General features: G+C 53.1%; 9 protein-coding genes across 9 annotated transcripts; 3 read left to right on the forward strand and 6 right to left on the reverse strand.

Moving 5' to 3' along the window:
- Positions 1–61: 61 nt before the first annotated feature.
- DIM1_1 (Dimethyladenosine transferase) lies at positions 62–1,692 on the reverse strand. Its single transcript, XM_062910364.1, has 2 exons — positions 1,240–1,692; positions 62–1,153 (listed from the first exon to the last, which is right to left on the reverse strand). The coding sequence occupies exons 1-2, from the start codon at positions 1,493–1,495 to the stop codon at positions 219–221; spliced, it is 1,191 nt and encodes a 396-aa protein (XP_062769270.1). The 5' UTR covers positions 1,496–1,692; the 3' UTR covers positions 62–218.
- Positions 1,693–1,772: 80 nt separating this feature from the next.
- Positions 1,773–4,128, forward strand: QC763_213230 (uncharacterized protein). The gene is made up of 2 exons (XM_062910365.1): positions 1,773–3,349; positions 3,413–4,128. The coding sequence occupies exons 1-2, from the start codon at positions 2,175–2,177 to the stop codon at positions 3,993–3,995; spliced, it is 1,758 nt and encodes a 585-aa protein (XP_062769271.1). The 5' UTR covers positions 1,773–2,174; the 3' UTR covers positions 3,996–4,128.
- A 359-nt stretch (positions 4,129–4,487) lies between these two features.
- Positions 4,488–9,422, reverse strand: QC763_213240 (uncharacterized protein). The gene is made up of 5 exons (XM_062910366.1): positions 9,293–9,422; positions 8,880–8,913; positions 8,281–8,691; positions 7,742–8,167; positions 4,488–7,682 (listed from the first exon to the last, which is right to left on the reverse strand). The coding sequence occupies exons 3-5, from the start codon at positions 8,619–8,621 to the stop codon at positions 5,018–5,020; spliced, it is 3,432 nt and encodes a 1,143-aa protein (XP_062769272.1). The 5' UTR covers positions 8,622–8,691; positions 8,880–8,913; positions 9,293–9,422; the 3' UTR covers positions 4,488–5,017.
- A 408-nt stretch (positions 9,423–9,830) lies between these two features.
- utp15 (U3 small nucleolar RNA-associated protein 15) lies at positions 9,831–11,471 on the forward strand (the record flags this gene model as incomplete). Its single annotated transcript, XM_062910367.1, has 1 exon — positions 9,831–11,471. One exon carries the CDS (start codon positions 9,831–9,833, stop codon positions 11,469–11,471), a length of 1,641 nt encoding a protein of 546 aa, XP_062769273.1.
- A 960-nt stretch (positions 11,472–12,431) lies between these two features.
- QC763_213260 (uncharacterized protein) lies at positions 12,432–15,722 on the reverse strand (the record flags this gene model as incomplete). The annotated part of the gene is made up of 3 exons (XM_062910368.1): positions 12,432–14,017; positions 14,048–15,408; positions 15,496–15,722. The coding sequence occupies 3 exons, from the start codon at positions 15,720–15,722 to the stop codon at positions 12,432–12,434; spliced, it is 3,174 nt and encodes a 1,057-aa protein (XP_062769274.1).
- Positions 15,723–16,644: 922 nt separating this feature from the next.
- QC763_213270 (uncharacterized protein) lies at positions 16,645–17,217 on the reverse strand (the record flags this gene model as incomplete). Its single annotated transcript, XM_062910369.1, has 3 exons — positions 16,645–16,914; positions 16,984–17,044; positions 17,097–17,217. 3 exons carry the CDS (start codon positions 17,215–17,217, stop codon positions 16,845–16,847), a joined length of 252 nt encoding a protein of 83 aa, XP_062769275.1. The 3' UTR covers positions 16,645–16,844.
- Positions 17,218–17,391: 174 nt separating this feature from the next.
- QC763_0044480 (uncharacterized protein) lies at positions 17,392–17,732 on the reverse strand (the record flags this gene model as incomplete). Its single annotated transcript, XM_062905666.1, has 2 exons — positions 17,392–17,527; positions 17,689–17,732. 2 exons carry the CDS (start codon positions 17,730–17,732, stop codon positions 17,392–17,394), a joined length of 180 nt encoding a protein of 59 aa, XP_062769276.1.
- A 655-nt stretch (positions 17,733–18,387) lies between these two features.
- Positions 18,388–19,930, forward strand: QC763_213280 (uncharacterized protein). Its single transcript, XM_062910370.1, has 3 exons — positions 18,388–19,588; positions 19,661–19,753; positions 19,806–19,930. The coding sequence occupies exons 1-3, from the start codon at positions 19,273–19,275 to the stop codon at positions 19,871–19,873; spliced, it is 477 nt and encodes a 158-aa protein (XP_062769277.1). The 5' UTR covers positions 18,388–19,272; the 3' UTR covers positions 19,874–19,930.
- On the reverse strand, positions 19,852–23,403 carry QC763_213290 (uncharacterized protein). Its single transcript, XM_062910371.1, has 4 exons — positions 21,578–23,403; positions 21,078–21,315; positions 20,837–21,002; positions 19,852–20,764 (listed from the first exon to the last, which is right to left on the reverse strand). Exons 1-4 carry the CDS (start codon positions 21,588–21,590, stop codon positions 20,633–20,635), a joined length of 549 nt encoding a protein of 182 aa, XP_062769278.1. The 5' UTR covers positions 21,591–23,403; the 3' UTR covers positions 19,852–20,632.
- Between the last annotated feature and the right edge of the window lie 417 nt (positions 23,404–23,820).

Genomic DNA, 23,820 nt, shown 5'->3' on the forward strand with positions numbered 1-23,820 from the left:
TTCACCTGTGCAAACCTCAGCCTTGATAATTTCAAAACGGCAGAAAGAAGAATATAACGACAACAACACCAAACACAGACATCATTGTTGGTATCATATCGCAGTATCTCTAAAATCATGGCTCGTAAATGCAATAATAACCCACAACCACCCTTTTTTGTACCGCCCGCCCCTGAAACGCCAAAACTCCAGTCCCCTCTCCTTTAGCAGGCGACAAACTAGGAGAAATGAATACCCTCCTCGTGGAACGCCACCAATAGCTTCAAAAAGTCGTTCTGATCGCACTGCCTCGCTCTCTTCTCCCCCAGCCCCGTGCTCGCAAGCACCTTGTTGACCTTGGCCTTGACCACCATCGCAACCTTTGACTTGGGGTTCCTGCTCGGCGTTTTGGCAGCGGCGGCCTTGTCCTCCTCGTCCTTCATCTCCTTGAAAAACTCGGGCATATCCTCATCGTCTTCCACATCCATCCCGTTATCCTCCTCCTCCTCCTCCTCCTCATTATCATCCCCATCCGCTCCATCATCATCCATATCAACATCCATCCCCTCTTCCTCCCCCACCACCGCCCCCACCCCCGCAGCAGCAACCCCTTCATCAACAGGAATATTATTCAACGAGCAATACACCTTGTAATTCCTCTCACACATGGCCAAAACCTCCTTGATCGCAAACGACGCATTCAACGTCTTGTTCTTCCTGTTGAACGCAATCCTCAACAACCCATCAAACTCATCAAAAGCAATATTCGGCCTCGCTGACCCAATCAACGGCTCAATCCTAACAACGTCACTCTCCACCTTGGGAGGCGGCTTAAAGTTTTGTTTCCCCACCTTCATGATGTGCTTGCAGGTGGCCCAAAAGTTGACATTGACCGACAGACGGGAGTAGAGCGCGTCGCCGGGTTTGGCGACGAGGCGTTTGGCGAACTCGCGCTGGAACATGAGGACCGCCACGCGGGGGGGGTTGGGCATGGCGAGCATCTTGAAGATCAGAGGAGAGGAGATTTGGTAGGGTGTGTTGGAGATGAGGGCGTCGCAGGGGGGCATTTCGGGCATTTTGATCACGTCACCGAGGATGACTTCGAGCTTTTTGGCCAGGGGGGTGCCTTGGACGCGCTTGGTTACTTCGGCGCCCATGCGGGGGTCGATATCGACTGAGAAAGAGGGAACATTAGTACTTGAAAAGGGGGTAGGGGGTGGAAGAAAGGAAGGAAGGAAGGAAGGAAGGGGGGCGGCATACTGGCAATGACCTTCTTTGCCTTTTCCAGGGCGCGGACGGTGATGTTACCGGTACCAGGACCGATTTCGACGACGACATCGGTGGGCTTGAGGTAGGCCTTTTCGACAATGGCGTCGCTGATGCCGGGGTTCTTGAGAATATGCTGGCCATAGTCCTTGTCGAACTTGAAGATGTTGGTGCTGGCGGCGGGCTTCGACTTGCGATCGTAGGGGCCGCTGGGCCCTCCGCCCTTCTTCTGCTTGGCGGCCTTTGGCATGATGTCGTCTGCAATTTTGGCGGTGGGATGATCAGAGTCGGGAGGTTTTGTTCGGAACCTTGCGACAGGTCTGTTGTCTCGGCCGGTGATTCGCGCATAAAGTGAATACAGAACCCTCACCGCAGCCTTCTAGCGATCATCCGAGTGTCCCATATGTTCCACATAATTTTTTGGGCTGGCAGAAAAAAAGGGACCCCGCCAGAATCGATAAGATAAGCCCACTTGGGGGGTCACACCGCCCGAGCAGTGCCGAGCATAGGGTTGCCAAGCCCCCCAAGTTCTTCTGCGAGGTTCAGCGCTTCAGGGGTTGAGCAAGCAAGAGTGGGCTGTTTCGGGCTGCCGAACTGACGTAACGGGCCGCGCTATTCATTGCGGCGAAGCTCTTCTCAAAGGCACCTTTCCAGACAGGTAAAGGTTCGGGTGCTTCCATACAATCATTCTCCGGGACCGTGGTTGAACAGCACTATTTTTCTGAGTTATATTGCCTACCTAACTTGTTAATCTCATAATACTACCTGTACCACAGGCTCACTGTGTTGAGTGAGCTTCACCTGCAGCTGCTTGCACCTTGCTTGGCGTGTGTAAGCAAGAAGGCTGAAGCTGCCCGAGCTGCCATCATTTGTTTCGGCTAATACATTTTCACAACAATACCGAGAATCAACATATCACAACAGTCAAAATGTCGATACGCATAGCTCTGGAGAACCCGCCCGAGTTCTACACGAACTTGGATATCATGAAGGGCCATGTCGTGCTCACCCTTAGCCGGCATGAGACAGTGGGCGCCATCATCGTGAAGCTTGAGGGAGAGTCAAGGACGGCCCTGGGAATCCCAAACGACAACTCTAGCACCGGAGTACCGCACAGAGAAATGCCATCGGCCGGGGACATCATCTACGAAAACCACAAGATTCTCTACAAGGTAGCCCAGGCATTTCCCAACGAGAACGCTCCACCTCAGGCCGGTCCCATCGTACTCAACCCAGGTCAGCATCATTTTCCCTTCCAGTTCAAGTTTCCCTTCAACAACTCATGTGGCAACGCCGAAGCCATGGCCAAGATTGGAGGTGTTGTGAATGCCGGTGGATTCGCTCCAGGAGCTGGACTATTTGGACTAGGCGGAATCCGCGTGATGGACGGGACCAAGCAGTTGATGTACTCTCACGTTACGAAGACGTTACCTCCTAGTTTCACGGGATTCCCTGGCGAGGCAGAGATTCGATACTACGTCAAAGTCACGATACAAAGGCCGGGCTTATTCAAGGAGAATTGGAGATATCAAATAGGACTCAAATTCTTACCCATCGAACCACCCAGACCACCAAAAAGCAACCAAGAGGCATATGCCAGGCGTCCATTCGCCTTTGCGCCTCGCACGCCACCTTCCACGGCGCCACCGTCGACTAAGAAGCGGACCTCGTTCTTTGGAAGGAGTACCACTCCGCAACCACCACCCCCGGTTGGCGGACCCTCGAACCCATCCTCGTCGGCCGATGCCAGCTTAGCAACACCGCCCTCGATCGAGATGTCTGCTCGCCTCCCACATCCAGCTATTCTGACATGCAATAAGTCAATACCACTACGACTTATCGCCAAGAAACTGGCACCCAGCAATGGAGAGGTGTACCTCGTAGCTATACAGATTGACCTCATCGGCAAGACCATCGTACGATGTCAGGACTTGGTCAACAACGAGTTAAACCGTTGGGTGATAGTCTCACGCCAGGGTCTTTCCATACCTGTATCCAAGCCAGACGACGCCGTAGGAACCGAGGTTGTCCTTCCCGATGCCATCTGGAACAACGTGCCTCTCCCCAACACCGTCATGCCGAGTTTCCAGACGTGTAATCTGAGGTAATTTCTCTTGTGCTCCCTGCCTCCTTTCTTATTCCTATTACTGACACCCCCGCGATTTAGTCGTGAGTACCAACTGGAAGTCAAGCTCGGACTCGCCTGGGGAAAGCCAGACGGCGCCAACCACGCCTCCAACAGCTCCTCTTTCTTTGGCGGTTCTAACCGGAACAAGGGCAAGAACCTTGCCAACATCCCGCAGGAGATCCACCTCCCCCTCAACTTCAGCAACGTCCAAGTCTTCTCCGGTCTCACTCCCCCAGCAGAATTGGTAGAGGCCATGCGTCAAGGACGAACACGACCAGCCAGGAAACAAACCGGTCCCAATGGTCGTCCTCCACAGCAACAACCTCAACCACAGCCCAATATCCCACCTCAAGGTGTGGCTTCTTCATCACGCCCACTTGCACCAGTGCTGCCGCCTAGACCGGTGGCAGCCACACCACAGAACGATGCCTCGGAAGCGGCGCTTTACCCGCCTCAGTTAAGACCCGGACAAGACGCACCGCCGTATGACGATGCGCCCCCTACATATGAGGAGGCAATGGCGGAGGAGATGACTGGGCCGGTTTTTCCAAGCACGGCAAGACCGGCCTACAGCGGAGTGACGGATGAGAATGCGGCGAGTAGTTTGCCTGAGAAAAATTAGCCTTTAACTTTTCCGAGGGATGAGAATGGAAAAGGAGGATCAAGTTATTTTGAAGCATTTGCTGTTGAGGGCATCGGCCTTATCACACACTGAAAGAGATTCCCTAGCTCTTCTCTCTTTTTTCCTTCTTTTTTGTTTCTAGCAAACTTAATAATCCCCCTTTTTTCCGGTCTAGTATTAATTAGAATATGGATAATACTATCTTCAGTGTCATTTATTTGAGCTAGGCAGTTCTTCAAATCAACCTCGGTGTATATGTCCTACCTTTTTGCGTACATGTGTATGGTTTGAAACAAGCCTTGATATCGCATGGATACGTTACTGGTTGAGTAATAAAAAGAAAAGTCAAACAAAAGTGTCCATCTCGCTTGGTGATGCCTCAAGACGATGTTGATAATGGCGATTATATGGACGCAACGTAACAGAATGGGAGCCATTTCAGCCTACTTGGTCTGTTTGACTCTCACATGTACACCCAGAAATCAGGAAGGACTTCAAGAGCAATTTGTTTTATTCATGTTTTTCAATTAATTGCTAGGGGTATCCGCTAGGTAGCTCAACTATCCAGACACACATTTACAATCATTTTTCATGTAGTATGCAGCGCAGATATTCATCCGCCATTTCGCTTGATCGATCGACAGATGTCTTGCTGGGTTCATCCCAACTAACAAATATGCTATCGGTTGTTCCTCCCCAACGAGTGCGCAGCTGACGGGCAAAATCAACGATGCTATTCCCCCCTCCTCCTTTCTCTCGCTGACTCGTATGGTTTTTGCTTCACTCCATCCACGCCTCCTCCTCCGTACCAGCCAAGTACCCAAACCACAGGTGTAACACACCTGGTATGAAGTTCAGCAAATAGCGGGCGCCATTGTGCCTCTCGTCCCCCACTTTTGTTGAATAAAAACACTAGAAATCCGGGTATAGTTTGCTGACCTCCCCCAAAACGCCCGCAATGCTTGGAAAGTAAAATGACTATAAACAAGATAAGAATGGAAAGGTGATTAACTTTTGGAATATCAGTCAATCTCGATCACTTCCACTTCGCGTCGCACTTCTGGCCGACGTGCCGTTGTGGGTGTGGATGATGCTTTTCTCTTGCGAGTAGAGGAGCCGGAAGGGACGGCCGCAGGAGTGTCCGTCTCACTGAGGTCGTCGTCGTCACTCTCCACGACGGCGGTCCACGTCCCATCCGCTTTGACGTGGATCGACTTGGTCTGTAGTTTGTTCTGCTGAGCCAACTGTTCACGGACACCGCAAAGAAACCCGTCAATACGTAGGCTGTTGGGTCTCGCATCTTGAAGACAGATGGGACAGCGCCATTTGTCAGGGTTACTTGGCTCGGATTGGATAGAACTGGGGCAGCCACAGCCCGGCGTAATGCTGTGAAAGCACTTGGTTGTCGGCTTAGAAGGGCGAGTCTCGAGCCAAGTCAGCAAGTCAAAACACTCCAGATGCGTGCACGAGGCACCCCTTGCAGGAACTGCGAACATCTTGGCCGTGAAAGGGTCAGCCATGTCGATTGGCAGATCTGGAGCCTCAATGATCAACCCATCGTCGTGGGAGACTGGGGTTAACCGCTTCTTGATGATCTGCAGCGTGTGTTCCTCTGGTAGCAGACCGTTATCCCAAGCGCGACGGACAGCGGTCCTTTTGCCAACCGTCTCAATCACCTCGACGGCGATGACGTAGCTGTGCTCGTCACTTTTTTCTCCGGAGACAGGAACCACAATCGACAGTTTGTTGGAGCCGCAAACGACGTGATCAGTCAACTCGGTCGCCAAGTCTTTGCCGTTGTGGGGTTGCCGGCGAGCTTCAAGAGTCTTGTCGTTAAATCTCATAAAAATGTTGCGCGGCCAGCTCATCTCCTTTGTGACCCACTCATGCTCTGCCGGTATTGTTCTCGAGGGGCCAAGCTTGCAGCAACGGAGTCTCCATCGCAGAGCGCCGTCAAAATGCGTACTGAATGGGATCAAAATCGCCGAAGTTGGCCTTGCTGTTCTAACCGCGAGGTTAAACTGTTCCACTGTCACATCAAATGAAAACTCGTATACCGAGCCTTGCGGTCGTACAAGGCTTGGCGGTATTGCAAACCTGTCCATGGCTTGGAAAAGACGCTCCGGTGTTCCATCCTTGGGGACACGTTTTGGACTTCGGCAGCCCGACTGGTGCAAAGAAGCCGCAAGAGATCTCCTATCTGTGGGTTCATAGGGCCATTCTGGGCGTGGAATAGTCACGTCCTTGGCAGGAATAAGCAGATCCGGCTGCCTAGGGGTCGACGCTGCGCGCTGAGGGGTGCTCTGCGATGTTATTTGCACTGCCGCTGTAGCGAGTTGCTGTCGATCCAACACGGGTCGCAGCACACCGAAACCGGTAGGTGTCGTGGTAGGCGCCAATGATGCTCGCCCCAATTGGGGCGAGGCGACTTGCGCAATTTGTGTATTGATCGGTGCAACATAGGGCCTTTCGAGGTGTCGCCGTTGTTGATCTGGTTGAAGTTCGTGAAGCTGTTGATGTTGCTGGGTTTGGTGCGCTATACCTCGTTGTAAAACCTGCTGCTGCTCAAACAACTGCTGTTGAAACTGCTGCTGGATCTGCTGCTGCTGGATCTGTGGCCGTTGCTGAAATTGCTGTTGCTGGTATTGAATCTGCTGCGGCAGCGGCATGCGTTGTTGGATGTGTTGAATCTGTTGCAATGGTGATTGTGGCAACTGAGCAGCTTGCAGTTCCCGCGTCTGCTGTTGTCGATATTGGCTTACCATCTGTTGTGCCAGCTGTGCCTGATGCAGCTGTGTCGCCTGGTACTGGGGAGAGGCAGAATACTGCATAACAGGCGAGGGGGCGGGACTATGAAACGATGTAGGCTGTGGAGGAGGGAATTGCTGGGAGGGAACCACGGGTGGTGATGGTACTCCGAGCCGGACTGGTGGGTGTTGATTCAGGCGAAGCTTCTCGGCGTCGGACCTCTTGACCAACTCCTGGTATCGGGCAATGAGGGCTTGGTTGATTCTGATGATGGTCTCAGGAGAATCCCCAACGGCCACGCATGCGCCACAAGCCTGATGCATTCGACGTTCTTGGTCCTCTTTGAATGCATTGTCCAAAGCCTGGGCGTGGACACCATCGGGGATACCGAGTCTTCGACGATTGGCAGTGAATAGGATTTCTCGCATGATGGGAGAATAGCACAGCAGTCGACCTTGGAGTTCATCCAGCACGTACGGATACCGGCGCATGCAGGTTTCCTGCGTCAGGGAAACATGTTCAGTTACCATGCTCCGCAGGAAATTGCCCACCCACGATTTCATTGTCGCCCTAGGAACTGGATTTTCCCGCAGCTGGTCAACTGAGACCGGAAACGAGGCAAAGAACCTCAGGTTTGTCGGGGTCAGTTGATCGTTCCTCTTGAGAATCTCTGCCACGGTGGTAAACCCAAGATCTATCATGATTATATCGGCCACATCATCCTTCTTAAGGATACGATGGGCATCCTGACGATTGATCGACCAGATGGCGTAGAGCTGGTGAAGGGCCAGGAAGAAGTAGTCGTTCCTTTTGCATGCATCCACCAAAAGTTGAATACGCGGTCTATCCAGCCGAGCGTTCATCGCAGTCATTCCTCCATGAGCATTGACGTGTCGGTGAATCTGTGCCTCGAAGGCCTGGCATTTGAGCGGTACGGTGCTGGGGACGCGAGGTCGGTCAGTATGAGGTCTCCGGGCGCGTTTTGGGGGACGACTTACTCGGTCCGACGCCGTTCTTGCGGAGTAGGAGCCGCAGCCGCGTTCGTTGACTGACAGCCACCATCTTGGTCTATCGCCGCGCCCACGGCATTGCCCGACTCAGCGCTCACGGAGCACAGCTGATTGTTGCTTGTCTGGGGGGACGGGGCGTGAGCCGACGGGGCCTGGAAAAAAGACCGGATTTCTGATGGGCATGATTCATCTGGTTGAGGAGTCCAACTGTTTTGATTCGCTGCTGGGCTGAGCTCGAAACGGGCATGGGTCATGGGAACATTGGTTGCCGCCGACGCCGGTGTCATGTTTGATGCCGGAGTCGGCGCATCAGACAATGAGGCGGGAAGCGGATTCGGGCTGTCCAAGGCATTTGACAGGGCAGGGCTTGGCTCGTCACTAGGAGCCGGCGATGGGAGGATTGTCTGAGCGGGTCTGTAAGGATTAGCAGGCTAGCCATGGAGCGCTCCTAGCCATGTGTGAACGGGGTCTTTGCACGAATGGGGAAAGGTGTCAGATGGAAAGAATTGGATAAGCTATGGCCTTACTGGACTTCGGTTGTCTGTATTTGCGGTGATCCTGATTGCGGTGGTGGCTGTGGTTGGAAATGCGGTTCTGGTCGGGGTTGGGGAGCAGTTGGCAGCGAGACTGGAGGATACTTCCTCGGCCGGCCCCGTTTTGCTTGGGGCGCTGGTTTTATTGATGCTGCGGACGGAGGCGGGTTCGGGTTTGCTGGAGGAGCCCTCGATGCTGCCGATGGCGGATTCAACCACGAGGGTTGTGCTCGAGCACCGAGAAAAGCGTTTGCGGTCGCGTTTGAAGATGCAATCTGCGCACGGTCGGCGCCCGAAGCCAGCTGGTTTCGACTGGAAGTTGTATTGGGCGCCATCGGTCGAGTCAAGCCGCGATCTCTCTCACGTCCCGATGTTGGCCGAGAGGAGAGGAGAGGGCTTGGAAGACTGGAGAGAGCGCCAGTGGTCGGGTCAGCAAGATGAACCGATTTTTTTTTTCTTTTGATCATGCAGCGGTGAACCAAACAGCAAAAGCAAACAAAGGCAGGCAGGCCAGTGTGGTTTGCAGCTCTAGCATCATATGCCAGTGGGACAGCTGGAGAACGCGTGGGCGGAAAAGAGAAGGCAACACGAACCATCGAAACGAAAAGAAACGGAATCGCTAGGTTGCTAGGCAGGCGATGGTTAGAAAAATACTCGAATATATGTTTGAAAGATCATTTGTACTGGGAGCGGCGGCTTCCTCGTCAAGCGGAAATAAAGCCAGGAAGGTGCGTGAAGTTGACTGAGGCAAGATGGAAAGAAAACCCCTTGCCAGGAGCTTTCTTTTGAGAAGCCCAAAGTGGCAAGCGCATTCGAGCGGACCCAAAAGAAAAATGACGGGCTGGACTTTCCTGCCAAAACAAAGACAAAGCGCCACTACCTCAAGACCATCATGGACAGTGGCTACCGACTGCAGGTGCCTGCCTAAGGTATGCATGGAATTAGGTGGACATCATTCTCAAGAAAATATCGCAATACAACATACAACACGAAGGCACTTCCTCACACGCGGGTTGCTGGGCCGCGCAAAGTGCGGGCGGCAGGGGCAGGTGGCGGCTGGGAATTTTCGACGTGGTAGTCGCAGCCCGGACGCTACCTTATTTTTATTTATTTAGCCCAACTTCTCATGGAGCAACAGCCCAGTCGACAGGTTGCCCCTCCTACTCAAGCTGTTGGCGAACGAAACGATGAATTTTACTGTTCTCGCCCACTCGTACTTTGTGGGACAATGCCCTGCTGTGCGAGTAGAGTACTCGAGGAGACATAGGTACATGGTACTCGATGCACAATGTCCTGCATCCCATAGTATGAAATACCTGGGTTCCCCAGAATCAACCCCCACTAGATCTTGACTACACTAGAAGCTTATCTTATCAGAGCTAGACTCTGGGCAAGGAGTGGGTCCCAAGACCCCTGTCTCCATTGCCTGGGCCAAAAAAAAAGTTTCGAGCAGGCTGTCGCGCGCGGGCAGCAACCACACAAACGAAGCTCACGACTGGCACCACCCCCTCGGCTTTCAGGTTTTCTTCACCAACGCATTCGAAATGGCAGCAGAAGTTCAACCGTTACCGCTGGTTAAGCTGCCTTCGGGCCCCAGCCCCGTCACACCCGAACAGCGATACTGGAGATCCTTCAAGAACCAGAAATTACATACCTCGACGGCAACATGGCCCATCTCGCACATCAGTTTCCCCGCCCAGACAGGCGCCGTCCTGTCCAATTCCATGGTTGCCGCCACAAAGATCAATGACCTCTTTGCAGTAACCTCAGGTCCCCGTGTGGACATCTTCTCGATACGAAAGCGCGAGCTCCTCAAGACGATTGGTCGCTTCGACAGCGAGGCCCATTCCGGCGAGATTAGGGCTGACGGCAGAGCGCTGGTCGCCGGTGAGGATTCGGGAAAGATGCAGGTTTTTGATGTCGGCGGCGGTACAAGGGCTGTTATTCTCAAGACATGGCACATCCACAAGCAGCCGGTGTGGGTTACAAAGTGGTCACCCACCGAACTCACCACCCTCATGAGTTGCAGTGATGACAAGACGGTCCGGCTGTGGGACCTGCCATCAAACAACCCCAGCCATACCTTTACCGGTCACTCAGACTACGTCCGCAGCGGCGCTTTCATCCCCGGCGGCAACAGCAACATGCTGGTCACCGGTTCCTACGATGAGACGGTCCGGGTGTGGGATGCCAGGACACCGGGCGGTTCAGTCTTCACCTTTAAGCACAAGGACCCAATCGAAGAAGTCCTGCCCCTTCCCGGGGGCACCACCCTCCTCGCTGCCTCCGGAAACGCCATCTCGGTCCTTGACCTGGTCGCCGCGAAACCACTGCGTCTTATTACGAACCACCAAAAGACTGTCACAAGCCTCTCGTTGGCGTCCAATGGCAAGCGTGTTGTCAGCGGCAGTCTGGATGGCCATGTCAAGGTCTTTGAGACTTCCAACTGGAACGTCGTGTTTGGGTGCAAATACTCCAGCCCTATCCTCTCCCTCTCGGTCATCGCCGCCGGCGCAGCCCAAGAAGATCGCCACCTCGCCGTAGGCATGCAATCCGGCGTGTTGGCCATCCGCACCAAGCTGTCAGGAGCAGCCGCCGAGAAGGCCCGCGAGCGCGCCGCTATCGAAGCCGCCATTGGCACCTCAGCTCTCGACAAGATCGACGCCAGAAATGCCAAGCGCAAACGCGCAGCCGTCAGCAACAAGAACATGGACATGCTAGGCGAAAACGTCGACGTCGTCATCCCAACATCAGACACTGGCTCCAGGAAGAAGAAGCTCAAGCCCTGGCAGCGCAACTTCAAGGATGGGTTCTACGCCGCGTGTCTAGACGAAGTAATCGACATGTCCGGGCCAGAGTACCAACCTCTTACCGCCCTCACCGTTCTCATTGCTCTTCGTCACCGGTCCGCGCTCCGCGAGGCGCTCGAGGGTCGCGACGAAGTGTCCATCATCCCTCTTCTAAAATGGGTGAGCAAATACATTGTTGACCCGCGCTACCTCAGCATTTGCGTTGATGTGTCCTTCCACTTGTACGATCTCTACAGCGAGCACGTTGCCGGAAGCTCAGAACTGGCAGTGTTGTTCCACGCTCTCCTCGGCAAGGTGTCAAGGGCGGCGAGCAAGGCGCAAACCGCCATGGAAGTGGCGGGCATGTTGGAGACCTTGACGTTGGGGAATAACTAGGGGGCAGCGTCAGTTTGTTGATGAAGGGGCAAGCCTACTTTTGTGTATTTCTTAATTATTCTCTGTCTGGTCTCTTTGTATTGCATTGCGTCGGAGTTTTTATATTGTTCTATTTGCTCCAAGAGGGGATAGGAAAGGGTTTATTAAAAAGCCACTGCTGCTCTCGTACTGTTGTTACTGTTGTGGTTGTTTTGTTGTCTTTTGACATAGAGAGATACCTACACTCGGATATTGCTGCGAGAAGGGGCATGACGGGGAAATAAAACATATGTTTCGGATGGGTCTACCTGGTTTGGCGTTTCGTGGCGGTCAACGTCTTTCTGTGTTGGTGTGTAATCTCTTGTCATGATACGGTCTTTTGAAATGGCTCGAGTATTAGGATGTATTTCCTTCACATGTTGGGGTTGGTTGTCTCAACAAAACATCACTTTCGGCGATGAATCATGTCCTCCTCGCCGTCAAGCCGGGTACGCCACCCGATCTTGGTGAGTCAGTCGGATGCACTAGGGCTCTGAAATCGTCTCCCAAACAGCTGGTGGTCACATCAATTGGATTATCCATCATGGTTTTGATGTCAGAGGCTTTGAGCTAATGGCTCAACCTTCCACCAAGACTCTTCTTTTCTCTTCCCAACAAAAGCCAACTTCAATCTTAATGAATGTGCTGGGGGAATTCATCATTCATCAAGATGAAAGAGGAAATGTTCAATCAAGTCTCATTTACGCCCCAAATCATCCATAACATCCCACAATGTTGGCCCATCTATATCCCTTCCCTACCCTACATGTTCCCAAAAGGCTAAAATCCACCGCTGTATATAACAGAACACCTCCTCGTCATATCCATAACTCGTATACGCAAATTCACCTTCCGTCCCAAAAAGAAGTCCAAACCAAGGGAAATGAAAGCTCAAAAATGATGAGATATCATAGAATTTCAATGTTGGAAATGCGCCTCTTTTTACCACTGCCCCTGATGCACATACCCCTGATGGCGCCTCGACGATCTCCCCGTTCCAATATCAATCGACCTCAACTCCTCCTCCAGGCTCAACTCCGTTCCACCACCCACCCCACCACCATTGGCATACCCGTCATTTTGATGCCGATACCCCCCGTCATGATAATCATAATCATCCATCCCTCCTCGTCTGGCAGCACTACTGCTGTGCAACTGCAGCGCGCCGCTCATATTACTATTATTATACCCCTGGGAAGGCGGCAACGCCAAAGGGATCTTAGCCGGAGGAGGAGGCCCATTCCGTCCAATACTCCCCTGCATGGAAGGGTGGTAATTCTCCCCGGCACCATAGTCAAAAGTTGAGGCTCGTGGGAGATTCCTTTGGGAATTAAAGTTGTCCTGGTGAGGAGGCAGGGGAGCAAGAGGCTGAGAGTCTAAGCCAACGTTGCTGTTCCTCCTTCCGGGACCAAGACCATTGGCGCCAGACATGACTGGTTCTGATGGTGAGAACCCAGACGAGATGGACATGCGATGGGGAGGTTTCTTTTGGAGGCGATTTCGGCCGTTGGAGACAGGCGGGGACGGAGTGAGGGAATCGAAAGAGTCAGGTGCGACGTAGCTTTGTGGACGGGAGGCGGCAGCGATGCGTAGAGGACGACGGCCGGTCGAAGATACGGGCTGTGGTTGTGGACCACCCGGTGTAGGACGAGGAGCGGGAGATGTCTGTGTCGGCTTCTTCGCTTCGGGTTCAGGTGCCCAAGTGTCCATGGGCAAATGGTCAGAGGGGTCAACTTCGCGACCATCGTGTGTGATGATCTTGCCAGTGGCTGCGTCGTAGTCCGGCAGAGCAGCGGTCGGGTCGTGCATGGCAGCAGCGGCGGCGGTGGGGTTGAGAACCTCATAGCTGTCGGGGCCGAAAGGAACGCTGGACATAGCGCGGCTATCAGAGGATGGTGGTCTGGGGCTTACTGACTTGCGGCGGATGGTGTGCTGCTGCTGGGGTGGGTTGTGATGTTGCTGGGGCGGGTTGGGACTAGGGTCACGAACGGGTGGGTTGGGCGAGTATGCCCGCGACTTGATCACTACGTTAACACTCGATGTCGATGGCCCTGCTGTGTAAGTCATGGGACTCCTGCCATGAGCAGTAGGCTGAGCGTTGTAGCTCGCGGGGGATCCATCTTGATCATATCTCCGAGCGACATCCATGGTTCTGCCCCTTGGGGGTGTCTCCATTTGCGCTTGTTGGTTGTACCGTCGACGACCACTGTCTTCGTTGACACGCACCGCGATCTCCTGTGAGATGTTTGGATCAATCCCAGGAATCAACGCAGCAGGCACTGGTGCAGCCGAGTAGCTGTTTGACCCATTATCGGGCTCATCTCGCCATGGCAGTGCTCTCTGGTTCTGATGGGACTCGTACGTGGGAAGGCTAGGCTCGGAATGCCGGCCATAGTTGGAAGAAGACGAGTAATCCGACGGTTCCCGCCGTGACAAGTCGGTGGAGGACATCACGTAGCCATTGGAGCTCTGATATCCCGATTGCTCCTGCATTCCAGGCGAGGTCGAACAGCGCTGGTCTTGCACGCCAGAAGTCGAGTACCGTTGGTCTTGTACACTGGGAGAAGTCGAGTACCGCTGGTCTTGTACACTGGGAGAAGTCGAGTACCGCTGGTCTTGCATCCCAGGCGAGGTCGAGTACCGGTCTTGCATCCCAGGAGAAGTCGAGTACCGCTGATCTTGCATGCCTGGAGAGGTGGAGTATTGATGGTCCACTGCATTGCTCGGTCTTCTCCCTGAAATGTTCAGTGGAGCAGGGCTAGTCTGTTCAAAGTCCAGATCATACTGTTGTTGAGATTGGCCAGGAGGCGCCCTGCCCATGCTTCTTCTGTTCGAATTAGAAGACTCGGGAGACTCGGGGACGTCTTCGACGGTGGCTTGCATGCCTCTATGTGACTGGTCATACCCGTTCGTGTCATATGAATAATGTCTAGGTGGCGGGGGTTGCTCTATAGCCTGATACTGAGAGCCAGGCAGAGCAGCTGGTGACGAGTCGGCAGCCTTGTAAGTTGGGCGCCCCGGGTAACTTGAAGGGGAGGCAGAAGCACGATGGGCCTCGTTCCTCAGAACGTCTTGTCTCATTGTCGGCGGAGTCCCTTGAAACCCTGAATTGGGAGCAGAGTTGAGGCTAGGCCTAGACCGATGGGCGGGAGGTGGAGGAGGTCGATCGTCACTAAATTCCTGAGGTGGCTCCTGTTGAGGTGCTCCATATGGGTCACTGGGCCTAGAGTCATAGCGGTCGTACGACTGTGATTGCTGTCCAGGGTATCTTTCCACTCTTTCCGATGTCTGGTATTGTTGAGGGGGCGGTGGCTCTCGTCGAAGATCGGCACTACGCTCTCGACGAGGATAATGTTCCAATGGTGGTGGTTGCTGCTGGTAGCGCGACGACTGAGACCCATACTCAATATGCTGCAGGGGTGACTGAGACGGCACATATGATGAAATAGGATTTGGCTGAGAGCGAGGCGGTGTCTCTACCGGCTCCGGCGCAGGGGCAGGTGGTGGTGGCTTTGACGACGGTGCGGGTGAGGGTGTTTTCCCCGTAACCGGATCCGAAGGTAGGGGCCGCCGTTTCGGCATGGCCCTGGGTCCCGTGGCGGCCACTGGCGCTGTCTCGGGTTGCTGCTCATTTTCTGCTAAAGAAGCTTGTTGCGGATTTCTTGACTTGGTTGGTGCCTTGTCGGGCTTGGGGTGGTTGTCGTAGTATGTGAGTTCAAGACGGAGCTCGCCTGCATATTTACCCCTGCATTGCAGTTGGTGCCATTGATCACTCTGCCCACCCCCATCGACAATGATATCGCGCAGGTCTATCCATGCCTCGCCTATAAGTTCGGTCTTCTTGTCGTCGTTGAACACGGACACTTTAAGCTGAAAGTAGTCTGGTGAGTCGTGAACTGTGAATCTGAGTTCTTGATCCCTGTGTGATATGACATGATTAGTCGAGTTCACCATTCCATCTATCTAGCCTTGTGTTGCTGTGACCCGAAAGATTGGAGAAACATACCATCTGGGAGTTTGACCGCCACGAATGTCGGTGCTGGTCTTCTTTGCTTCTTTCCCCAGGCGCGCAGCGCAGTAAGGATCTTGTTTTCCAATCGTCTTGCGGTTCGGTAAGTTTTTCGCCCGGTCCACCACCAAAACAAGCGTACCGATTTCTGGTCCATCGGCACTCATGTCTGAGAAGATGCCCGCCGTATGGGCGAGCGGGAGGGTTTTTGTTCTGGTGGACATTTTGCCCTTATTTTTCTGTTTTGTGGCTCTTGATTGATCAAAAGAAGGGATCGGGATTGTTTACTCGAGGGGGGCTTGGCCCAGCGACTGTTGGTCCTTGTTTTGGGGGGGAGGGTGTTTCCAGGTTGTGCTGACGTGCGGTCCGAGGTAGGTGCCCCGCTGACAACGAGGGTCGAATGCTTGACTTCAGAAGTGTGTCAAAAAACAAAAGAGAAACATGAGGTCAGACTGAAGAGTTAGGCCACGACCCAGAGAGCTCAACGAAGGGAAGGAGGGAAAGAAGGAGCAGGTGCAGAAAGAAGAAAGCACCCTGATGAGAGAGCAGGAGGAAGCACAAGCACAGGAAGCACACAAGCACAAGCACAAGCATCCGCACGGCAGTGGTGCCGCCCGGGCCCCCCAAACAACCGCTAGCTTGGGTTAGATCGCGCGTCTCTGCGGTGGTTGGGTGGATTCCAAGTTGGGGGATTACGTGCATTTCCACTGGATTTGGGGTGGCTGGTGCGCCCGATACCCGCGTTACCGCGCAAATCCGCGAGGCTGGGCTGATGCCCCGAACAGGGGTTTAAAGCTGTTTCCTGATCGACCTTGCAGTGGCAGCCCCAAATCCTCGTCTCTGATTTGCACCAGCCTCTTTCCCCTTCCTGCATCCCGACATCCCAAGATATAAGAGATTTCAACTGCAGCTTGAAACGCAACTTCCCTTTGCATCTGTTTCCAGGTTGTTTGGTTCTTTCTCGGGTTATGGCGTGTCGCGACTCGTAAGCCATCCTCTGTCTCCCAAGCCACCTTTGTTGACGTCTTGAACCCCACCTTGATGTTGCTTTTACCAAGAATCCACGATCTTCCCGAAACAAACCCCACAACTGGAGAAATCAGGAACCGGATTTCAGCTCTTGTCATGTCTCTCGAGCTGGGGTCACCACTGTAAAGGTATATGTCACATGAGTTATTTTTCCAGGTCTATATTATACCTGAAGACAGGTATATTTGATCACTGTTGTGCTAGTTTTGCTTGGATGCCACGGTAGCTACAAATGAAATATCGAGGAGACTCGAGGTTGGATTAGATTTTACAAGATTTCAGACACGCTAATTTCCCGCTTCCCCACGTATAGCGGTTTACATGTTGTTGAGGCGCTCCTCGGCAGACTTCTTAGCCTCGTCAGAGACATTAGGGTTCTTCATGGTCCTGTCCGGCCAAACCACCGTTAGCTGCCGTGTTTCGGAACGCGCGCCTCGGATGCAACGGATCACTTACGCCTTGAGACCACCGGCAACGTTGCCTGGGTTCTTGTCCTTGGTGTCGCTAGCCTTGGGGACTACACGCGTGATTAGCAAGAGATATCGGGTGTTCATGGAGAGCACGCATACCGTCACCACCGTTGAACTCGTTGTCGAGAATTTTTTGGGAGTTATCCTTGGACTCCTTGGAGGTGTTGGGGTTGTTCAAGTTGGCCTTGTGGCCGCCGGCGATCTGAGCATCAGTAGGCATCCTGAAGGTTGGTTGATTGTATGGAGAGATTGCGTTTTGTGTGAGGGGTAATGAGAATTAGTGTCTGGAAGGTGGGATCTCCCCCGGTCATATATCAACAATACCAGTTGATAGCACGATGCGGCTTGCTCGCTCAACGGGTGGCTTTGTCGTGTAGAGCCAAGCTAGAGCTCACTATAGGCTTGGGCATGTTTTCTTGACGCAAGGTTCCTTGATCGGGATTGTAGAGTAGCACGTCGTGGACAAAATAACTGGCACAGCAAAGTAGGTCAATTCAGGAGAGTAGTCCGAATCGCACTTGAAAAGATACCTAGTTAAGATGCGTTAGAGATGATTAGTTACTAGGGCTCGGAAGATAGTTAATAGATCTTAACGAGTAGTTAAAGAGGCCTATTTATGATTTAATGAGGTATAAATTAATGGCCATCACACGTTCTACTAACCTAGAGTACCTGCTATTTTGTCCAGGACATGAGTAGGCGCTTCGAAAAGAGGACGGTGAGAATGGCCGACATCATGGGCAAAGTCCGAACATGATGCCGAGATCCAGCGGGTGCTTTGCCATGGAGTCCACCGGACCCATGCAAACATCCGTAGTTGAAGCTAATATCGATCGCTCCAGGGGGGGACGGTTCTAGATCCAGATTCCCGCAGATCTACAACTCCACGTCAATAACTAGACCGAGCGAAAAGTTCCCAACCTTGAACCGTCTTGCACCAGCTGGACGATTCTGAAGCTAAGGACTGATGATGTCAGGAAAAGGGGTTCAGGAACGCTAACACAGATGTCTGTCTTTAGGAGAACAGCAAGTTCGTCATGTAATGTCAATCATAAATCTTTGGTGTCTTGAAGCCCGAGATATTAGCTGCATCTTCAAAATCTGGATGACTGCCAAGACGAACAATATAGGGGTAGGGTGTGTGCTTAATAGCCGATGCCCTGCTTTCCGATCTTGCATCATGTCAGCAATCAGTGAGTGATCTTCTCACCAGGTGCCGTCGTATTGGGTGTAGCAGAGCTGACTATGTACATATATATGTATGAGAAAGGTAACGAATGGGAACAAATGGATTTTTTGTGCAGGCCATCAACTCCAACAAGAGTCATTGCGTCCTCTGTGCGTCTGCCAGTGGTGACGAGGAACTTCTTCAGCCCTACAACAAGCTCCACTGGCTGATGGGGAAGGCTAGAAACTTGGCGTTACGTCAATAGCGTCTGAGGTTCAACCTCGCGGCAACGTCCTGTCAATCAAATTGTCGTGATAGAATGCTTACTGGCCTTCTGTCGTCTCGGTTGAGGAACAAGACCTCAGCTTTCAGCATTCATCATGAAGTGAGGACATCCGGACGTCCCGACGGTGAGGACACGCCAACCGTGACTCGTGGAAAGCTGCGTCCAGTAGGGAGACACTGCAGCGTTGTGAGCCCCTCGGGCCGAATCTTCAGGCTCAAATATGCTGTCGATCTTTGCAGATTATGTGTCGGTAAAGAAATCAGGAACTTTGGAGGTTCAAAGTCGACGCAAAACTCTTTGGATGCCTTGTATCTTGAAGCCCAAAGAACATTTACAAAAGAAAAGTTGACATCGGACAATAAAGCCACGCTATTCCCAATTAGAACATCTCCACAATTTGACGCCGTTGTCTTATCGATAAACCAAAAACCAAGCCACAGTCCCCATCTTAACGGGCGCGGCGCTACTTTCCCGTTTCAGCGTTTCCCCCGTTTGGTCACCACCTGTCCACAAGGCTGAGAGCCGAATTATTGATTTTTGTCGTCACCTGCACTTGCCCAGTCTTGTTGATTTGCTCGTGGGTGGTGCATATTCAGCTCCAAACTGTCGGGTCTCCGCCTTGTGCCCCTCTCTCTAACAACCGTTTTCTAGGAGGCCGTCCGGGGTAATTGGCCGATTCCCCACGTGCTAGGCATGTTGTTTCAAGACTTTCAAAACATCACATCATCAACAACAACCTAAAACCACACCCAAGCCGATTCCAAAAATACCTCCCACGCGGCTGGCAGAGCAAGGTGGCGATTTCACTCGGTACCTACAACATGGCTGCCTCAGACATCCTCCTCTCTGACAACCCAGAGCCGAAACCTCCGGTGGTCAACTACGTCCTCTCCTTTTTGCTGGTGGGCATAGCGTGGGGGTTGACGACACCCTTCATCCGCGCCGCGGCCCGCTCCCACTCCCCTCCACCCCACTCGCTACTCGAGTCACGCTCTGTGCAGTCGAGTGTGGTGAAGCGGAAGGTGCTCGGGGCCTTTTTTGGTGTGATGGACCTGTTGAGGAACCCGAGGTATGCGGTGCCGCTGGTGCTGAACTTGACGGGGAGCGTGTGGTTCTTTCTGTTGATTGGGAAGGCTGGTATGTGTCACCCCCCCTCCCCTCGTACGGGAAAGGGTAGGTGGCTGGATGGTTGCTGATAGGATGATACAGAACTGAGCTTGACGGTGCCTATTGTGAATACCTGTGCGTTCTTGTTTACCGTGCTGGGTGAGTGGTGGGTGGAAGGGAAGGTTATCAGTCGTGGTAGGGCTTGTTGCTATATTCAACTACGGCCAATAGCTAACTTGTGTACCAGATACCTTGATTGGCATGTTTTTATCCGTGGGTGGAATTGCATTGTGTGTACAGAGCAAGAATGTTTAGATTCGTTGATGGTAGTTGGAGTACATGTATTATACACAGTTGAAGAGATTTAGCGTATCATATTGAAGCCACTCAATGCAAGACTGTTTTGCAATTCAACAACTATTTTCCTACGCTGCTCCCGGCAGCCCCCCCTTTTTTGGTATCCTTTAACGTCCCCTGACAAAATATGCTGTGTGTATGCATGAATGACCATCCAACCCACCCGCAAGAAGCTCCTGTTCCAGACAGAGCCCCGAGCCAGTACCAAACCATTCAACAAATATGTACAGTTGAACTTTTTAATAACCATAACGAAACGACAAAAGAAGAAGAATAAATCCAAAACGGGGAAAATAAAACCTGTATCCCTGCGTGTGCTGACCCGTGGTATCTTGTAATCCAATGGTTTAAAAACCCCAAACAAAACCTAGAATCCATCAAAAATGTCGCCCCGAAAGAAAAAGAAGAAAAATGTTCAGAGGAAAATTGACCGTTCCCCCCATGATGCAAAGAAGAGAAGAAGAAGAGAGGAGATAATTATTTTTGTGTAGTTGATGACTCGCATCGTATCGTGTTGTTGTTGCCCCCCTTTTTTGGCCGACGGAGAATTTGGCAAGAAGGGGGCCCCCGGGGTATCAATGTGTGTAAACATTAAGTTTTTTTCTCCGATCATGGTCGTGGTTTCGTGAGGCATGGTGAAAAGATCGTCGAGTTGAACCGGCCGTGAACCGTGATGTGATCAGGTCGTCGTCGTCGTGACAAGTCGTGAATTAGGGATTAAGCTCTCCGAGTCCGAACCCACCGCTGCACAGCGCGGAGGCTTGGGTCTTCGTCCACCCAGCGGCCCATGGTCATGTCGGAGACCTGAAGCTCCGAGTAGATGGCTTCGTCGGTGATGTTTGCGAGCTCCTACTTTTTGTAAGTTTTTCTGAGGGGGCAACAGGAAAAGGAGAAAAAAGAAACAGTGAAAAGTAGACGTACAGCACGCAGTTGTTGGTCACAGGCCCTGAGTTGGCTCTGGTTGCCAGAGTGAGGCCTGCCACCCATAAGAATCTGATCCCGCCATTCGATCCAGCGCTGCACAGCAGCCTGACGGAGATAGATCTTTTGGCCTTCGTGACGGCGAGCGTAGGCGTCAAGGAGGACTCTGGTTGGGTCCATGACGTTAATACCAAGAAAAAGGGGAGGACGGATAACCAAGTTTGGAGGACGAGAAACCTACTGCTTAAGCTCGGCCTTGGCCTGCTCGTCCGCACCACCACTCGCGCGGGGGACTGTGATGTCGGCAGCGCAGTTGAGAATGTGCTGGCCATCAAGAGCGCACTGGCGAAGTGCTGCCCATCCCTCCGTGTAGTAGTCATCCATGTCGGTAGGGTTGACCGGGGCAGCAGCAATGTAATACTGAAGAGTGCGAAAGTCGGAAAGCAACTCGGCCACGCGGGCGGTGCGGTATTCGTTGACTGGAGCTTCCCGTTAGTCTCATAACTTCCTGAGGAGCGGTGGCCTGCCAAGGTGAAGATCGCTTTTCAGCAAGCCTCGTCGGGGGTGGCGCCTCGGTTGGATTCATAGGAGTGGCCGATGGCTTCCCGGGGGATACTGTCGTAAATTTCCGATGACGCACAAGCCCATCAGAGGGGGTGGGCATTGTGTTGATAGGGCTTAGGCTTGGGTGTAGGGGGTAAAAGAGGGGGGGGTGTGGGTGCTAAGGGGTGAGCAACATACGTCCGTCAGACATGGTAGCGGTCAGGTTTTGGAGAACTGAAAGTCGAGTGTCGAAGAAGGGTGAATATACAGGGTCAAGGAATGATTGAGTTCGATGGAAAGAACTGCTCGTTATCTCGAACTTGGTGAAAAGCAAGGCAGGAGTGAGAAAAAAAGATGGTTGATGCTGGGAAAACAAGGAAGGCCAGGAGGATGGGAGTATGCTGCACTCTATGCAAGACACAAGAGATATCAAGTCTGAAAAGAGAAGAGATTGGCGCTCAATCGCTGAGTGAAGGTGATGATGGCTTGGTGGTGTCCAGTCGACGGCAACTGGGGGCGAACCCCATTGACTTTATGTAGATGTCTCGACATGGTGGATATCAAACCGTTGAGGGGATCAAGACCAAAGACATCGCAAGGAGGACTCCGAATCAGAGTTCCCCCTAGAGGTACGTATCTTGGACGGGGTCAATGTGTGAGTGTGTGAGTGCGTGAGTGAGATGGCAGCATGCACGTTGTCGCGATAAACCCGGGACTAAGTCCCGGAGTATTTCGACAGCATGACTACGTCAAAGGCTTGGGTAAGTCTATACCCGCAGAGAGGACAGATTAGATCATCAGCCGCTTGATGCCCAGCCTGCAGGCCGGTGCCCTGTCGCACGAGGAGGGAGATGCATCGCCATGTTAGTGGAGGAGAGGTTTGATGGAGGTGGAGTGTCGAGATGCTACGTCGATTTCCTGCTATCCATGTGCCTTGCATTCCATTCCTCGTAGGGATAAGGCCCCTACCTAGCTGGGCAGTGTTGTACCGTGAGTCCACACCCCCCTTTGTCCGTAATACCGAATGAATGCACGGCCTTGAACCTCCACCTCCCCCACCGCTGCAAGGCCTGAGATGTGAGAGGCTGGAGAGGGACGATGAAGGCAGCAGAATGACGGCGGCACACGGCTGCAACGGTGTGATTTCAGACGGGCCCTGGTCAGGCTGGACAAGAGCTGCAGGTCCAATGCAGCCTCCTATCGTTTGGGCGGCATCTCACGGCCAAAGGCTGTGGAAATGCCTTGAAGGGTTCGATATGGGACAAAAAGAGCCTCTCGGGCCCTGTCCTGGTGGCTTTGGATGGTTTGTGCACCGTGATGTTGACAGGGGGGTCCCCGAAACGGCAGTTCTAACGAGTATTCAGCGACGCCACAGTAGATGGGCTAAACCGCTTTCGGGCCTCCCCGGTGATGGCCAGAACGGCCAGAACTCTCCGTGGAGGCAGCTTGCTGTGGCTCAAGACTTCGGCAGCCAATGGCCTTCCTAGCCGTGTTGCCCAACAACTCCCAACACCGTTGCCGAACCAAGCTGAAGAAGCAAAAAACATCAATGGTGCAGTTTTGTCATTCGATTCCAGGGCCAAATGTGAGCAAGTGGGAGGGACTGTCTTCCTTGGATAACCGTTTTTGGACTTTCTCGAAGTGTCTCGGACTGGTGATGACGCTGTTTTGCGGTGTGAGGGCGGGACGAACGGCAGGCGGCGCCGTTGAGAGAGGCTTGAGAGGCTTGAAGCAGCCTTGGAGGGGATCCACGACCCCTCCTCCCATCCGCCAAGCGGGAGACGACTTTCTCGCCAAGTCCACAAAGAAGGCTGCTTGTCAGCTTTTCAGGGCCCTCTGGTCGACCTGCAGCAGCGTGCATCGACCTCTCACAGTCCTTCCCACGCACCCGGATAACCTTGCCCCCATGAACTATGCACTCATCGTCCGAACTCTTCTGCCACACTAATCCCCAACATGCCTAACCCGATCCCACGCACTCGGGTAGAATCCGAATTTGAGAGGCAGCTTTGTGGGTCCCTGCATGTAATTCCAAGTTGAAACCGACCAGAGTCGAAACGTCGATGAGGACCATCCCCAGATCCTGGCCGCTTTGCTGGCGGCCCAGAAGCCACACACAAGAGCCGCTTGTTGACAACCGCACCAGTGGCATCTATTCCCGCATCTCCCGCCGTTGCTCCCGTCCAGGTTGCCACCGCGTGGTTTGGTCCGCGTGGGCCGCAGGAATAGGTAACTGCCCCGTCAGCAAGAGCAAAAGCATGTTGATGCGGTCACTGTCCGCCCCGTTGCGTTGAGGGTCTCGGTTCAGAGGCACGAAGCTAGTGGGTAGATATCTGGCTGTTTCACACCGCAGCACGCACCCACAACGAGGAACGTCTTCAGCCTTCAAACGGTAAGCCACACTGGATACGACACAGGGCACACGGCTACGAGGCTACACC

Source organism: Podospora pseudopauciseta, assembly GCF_035222475.1.
Source record: "Podospora pseudopauciseta strain CBS 411.78 chromosome 2 map unlocalized CBS411.78m_2, whole genome shotgun sequence".
NCBI classification, from domain to species: Eukaryota; Fungi; Ascomycota; class Sordariomycetes; order Sordariales; family Podosporaceae; genus Podospora; species Podospora pseudopauciseta.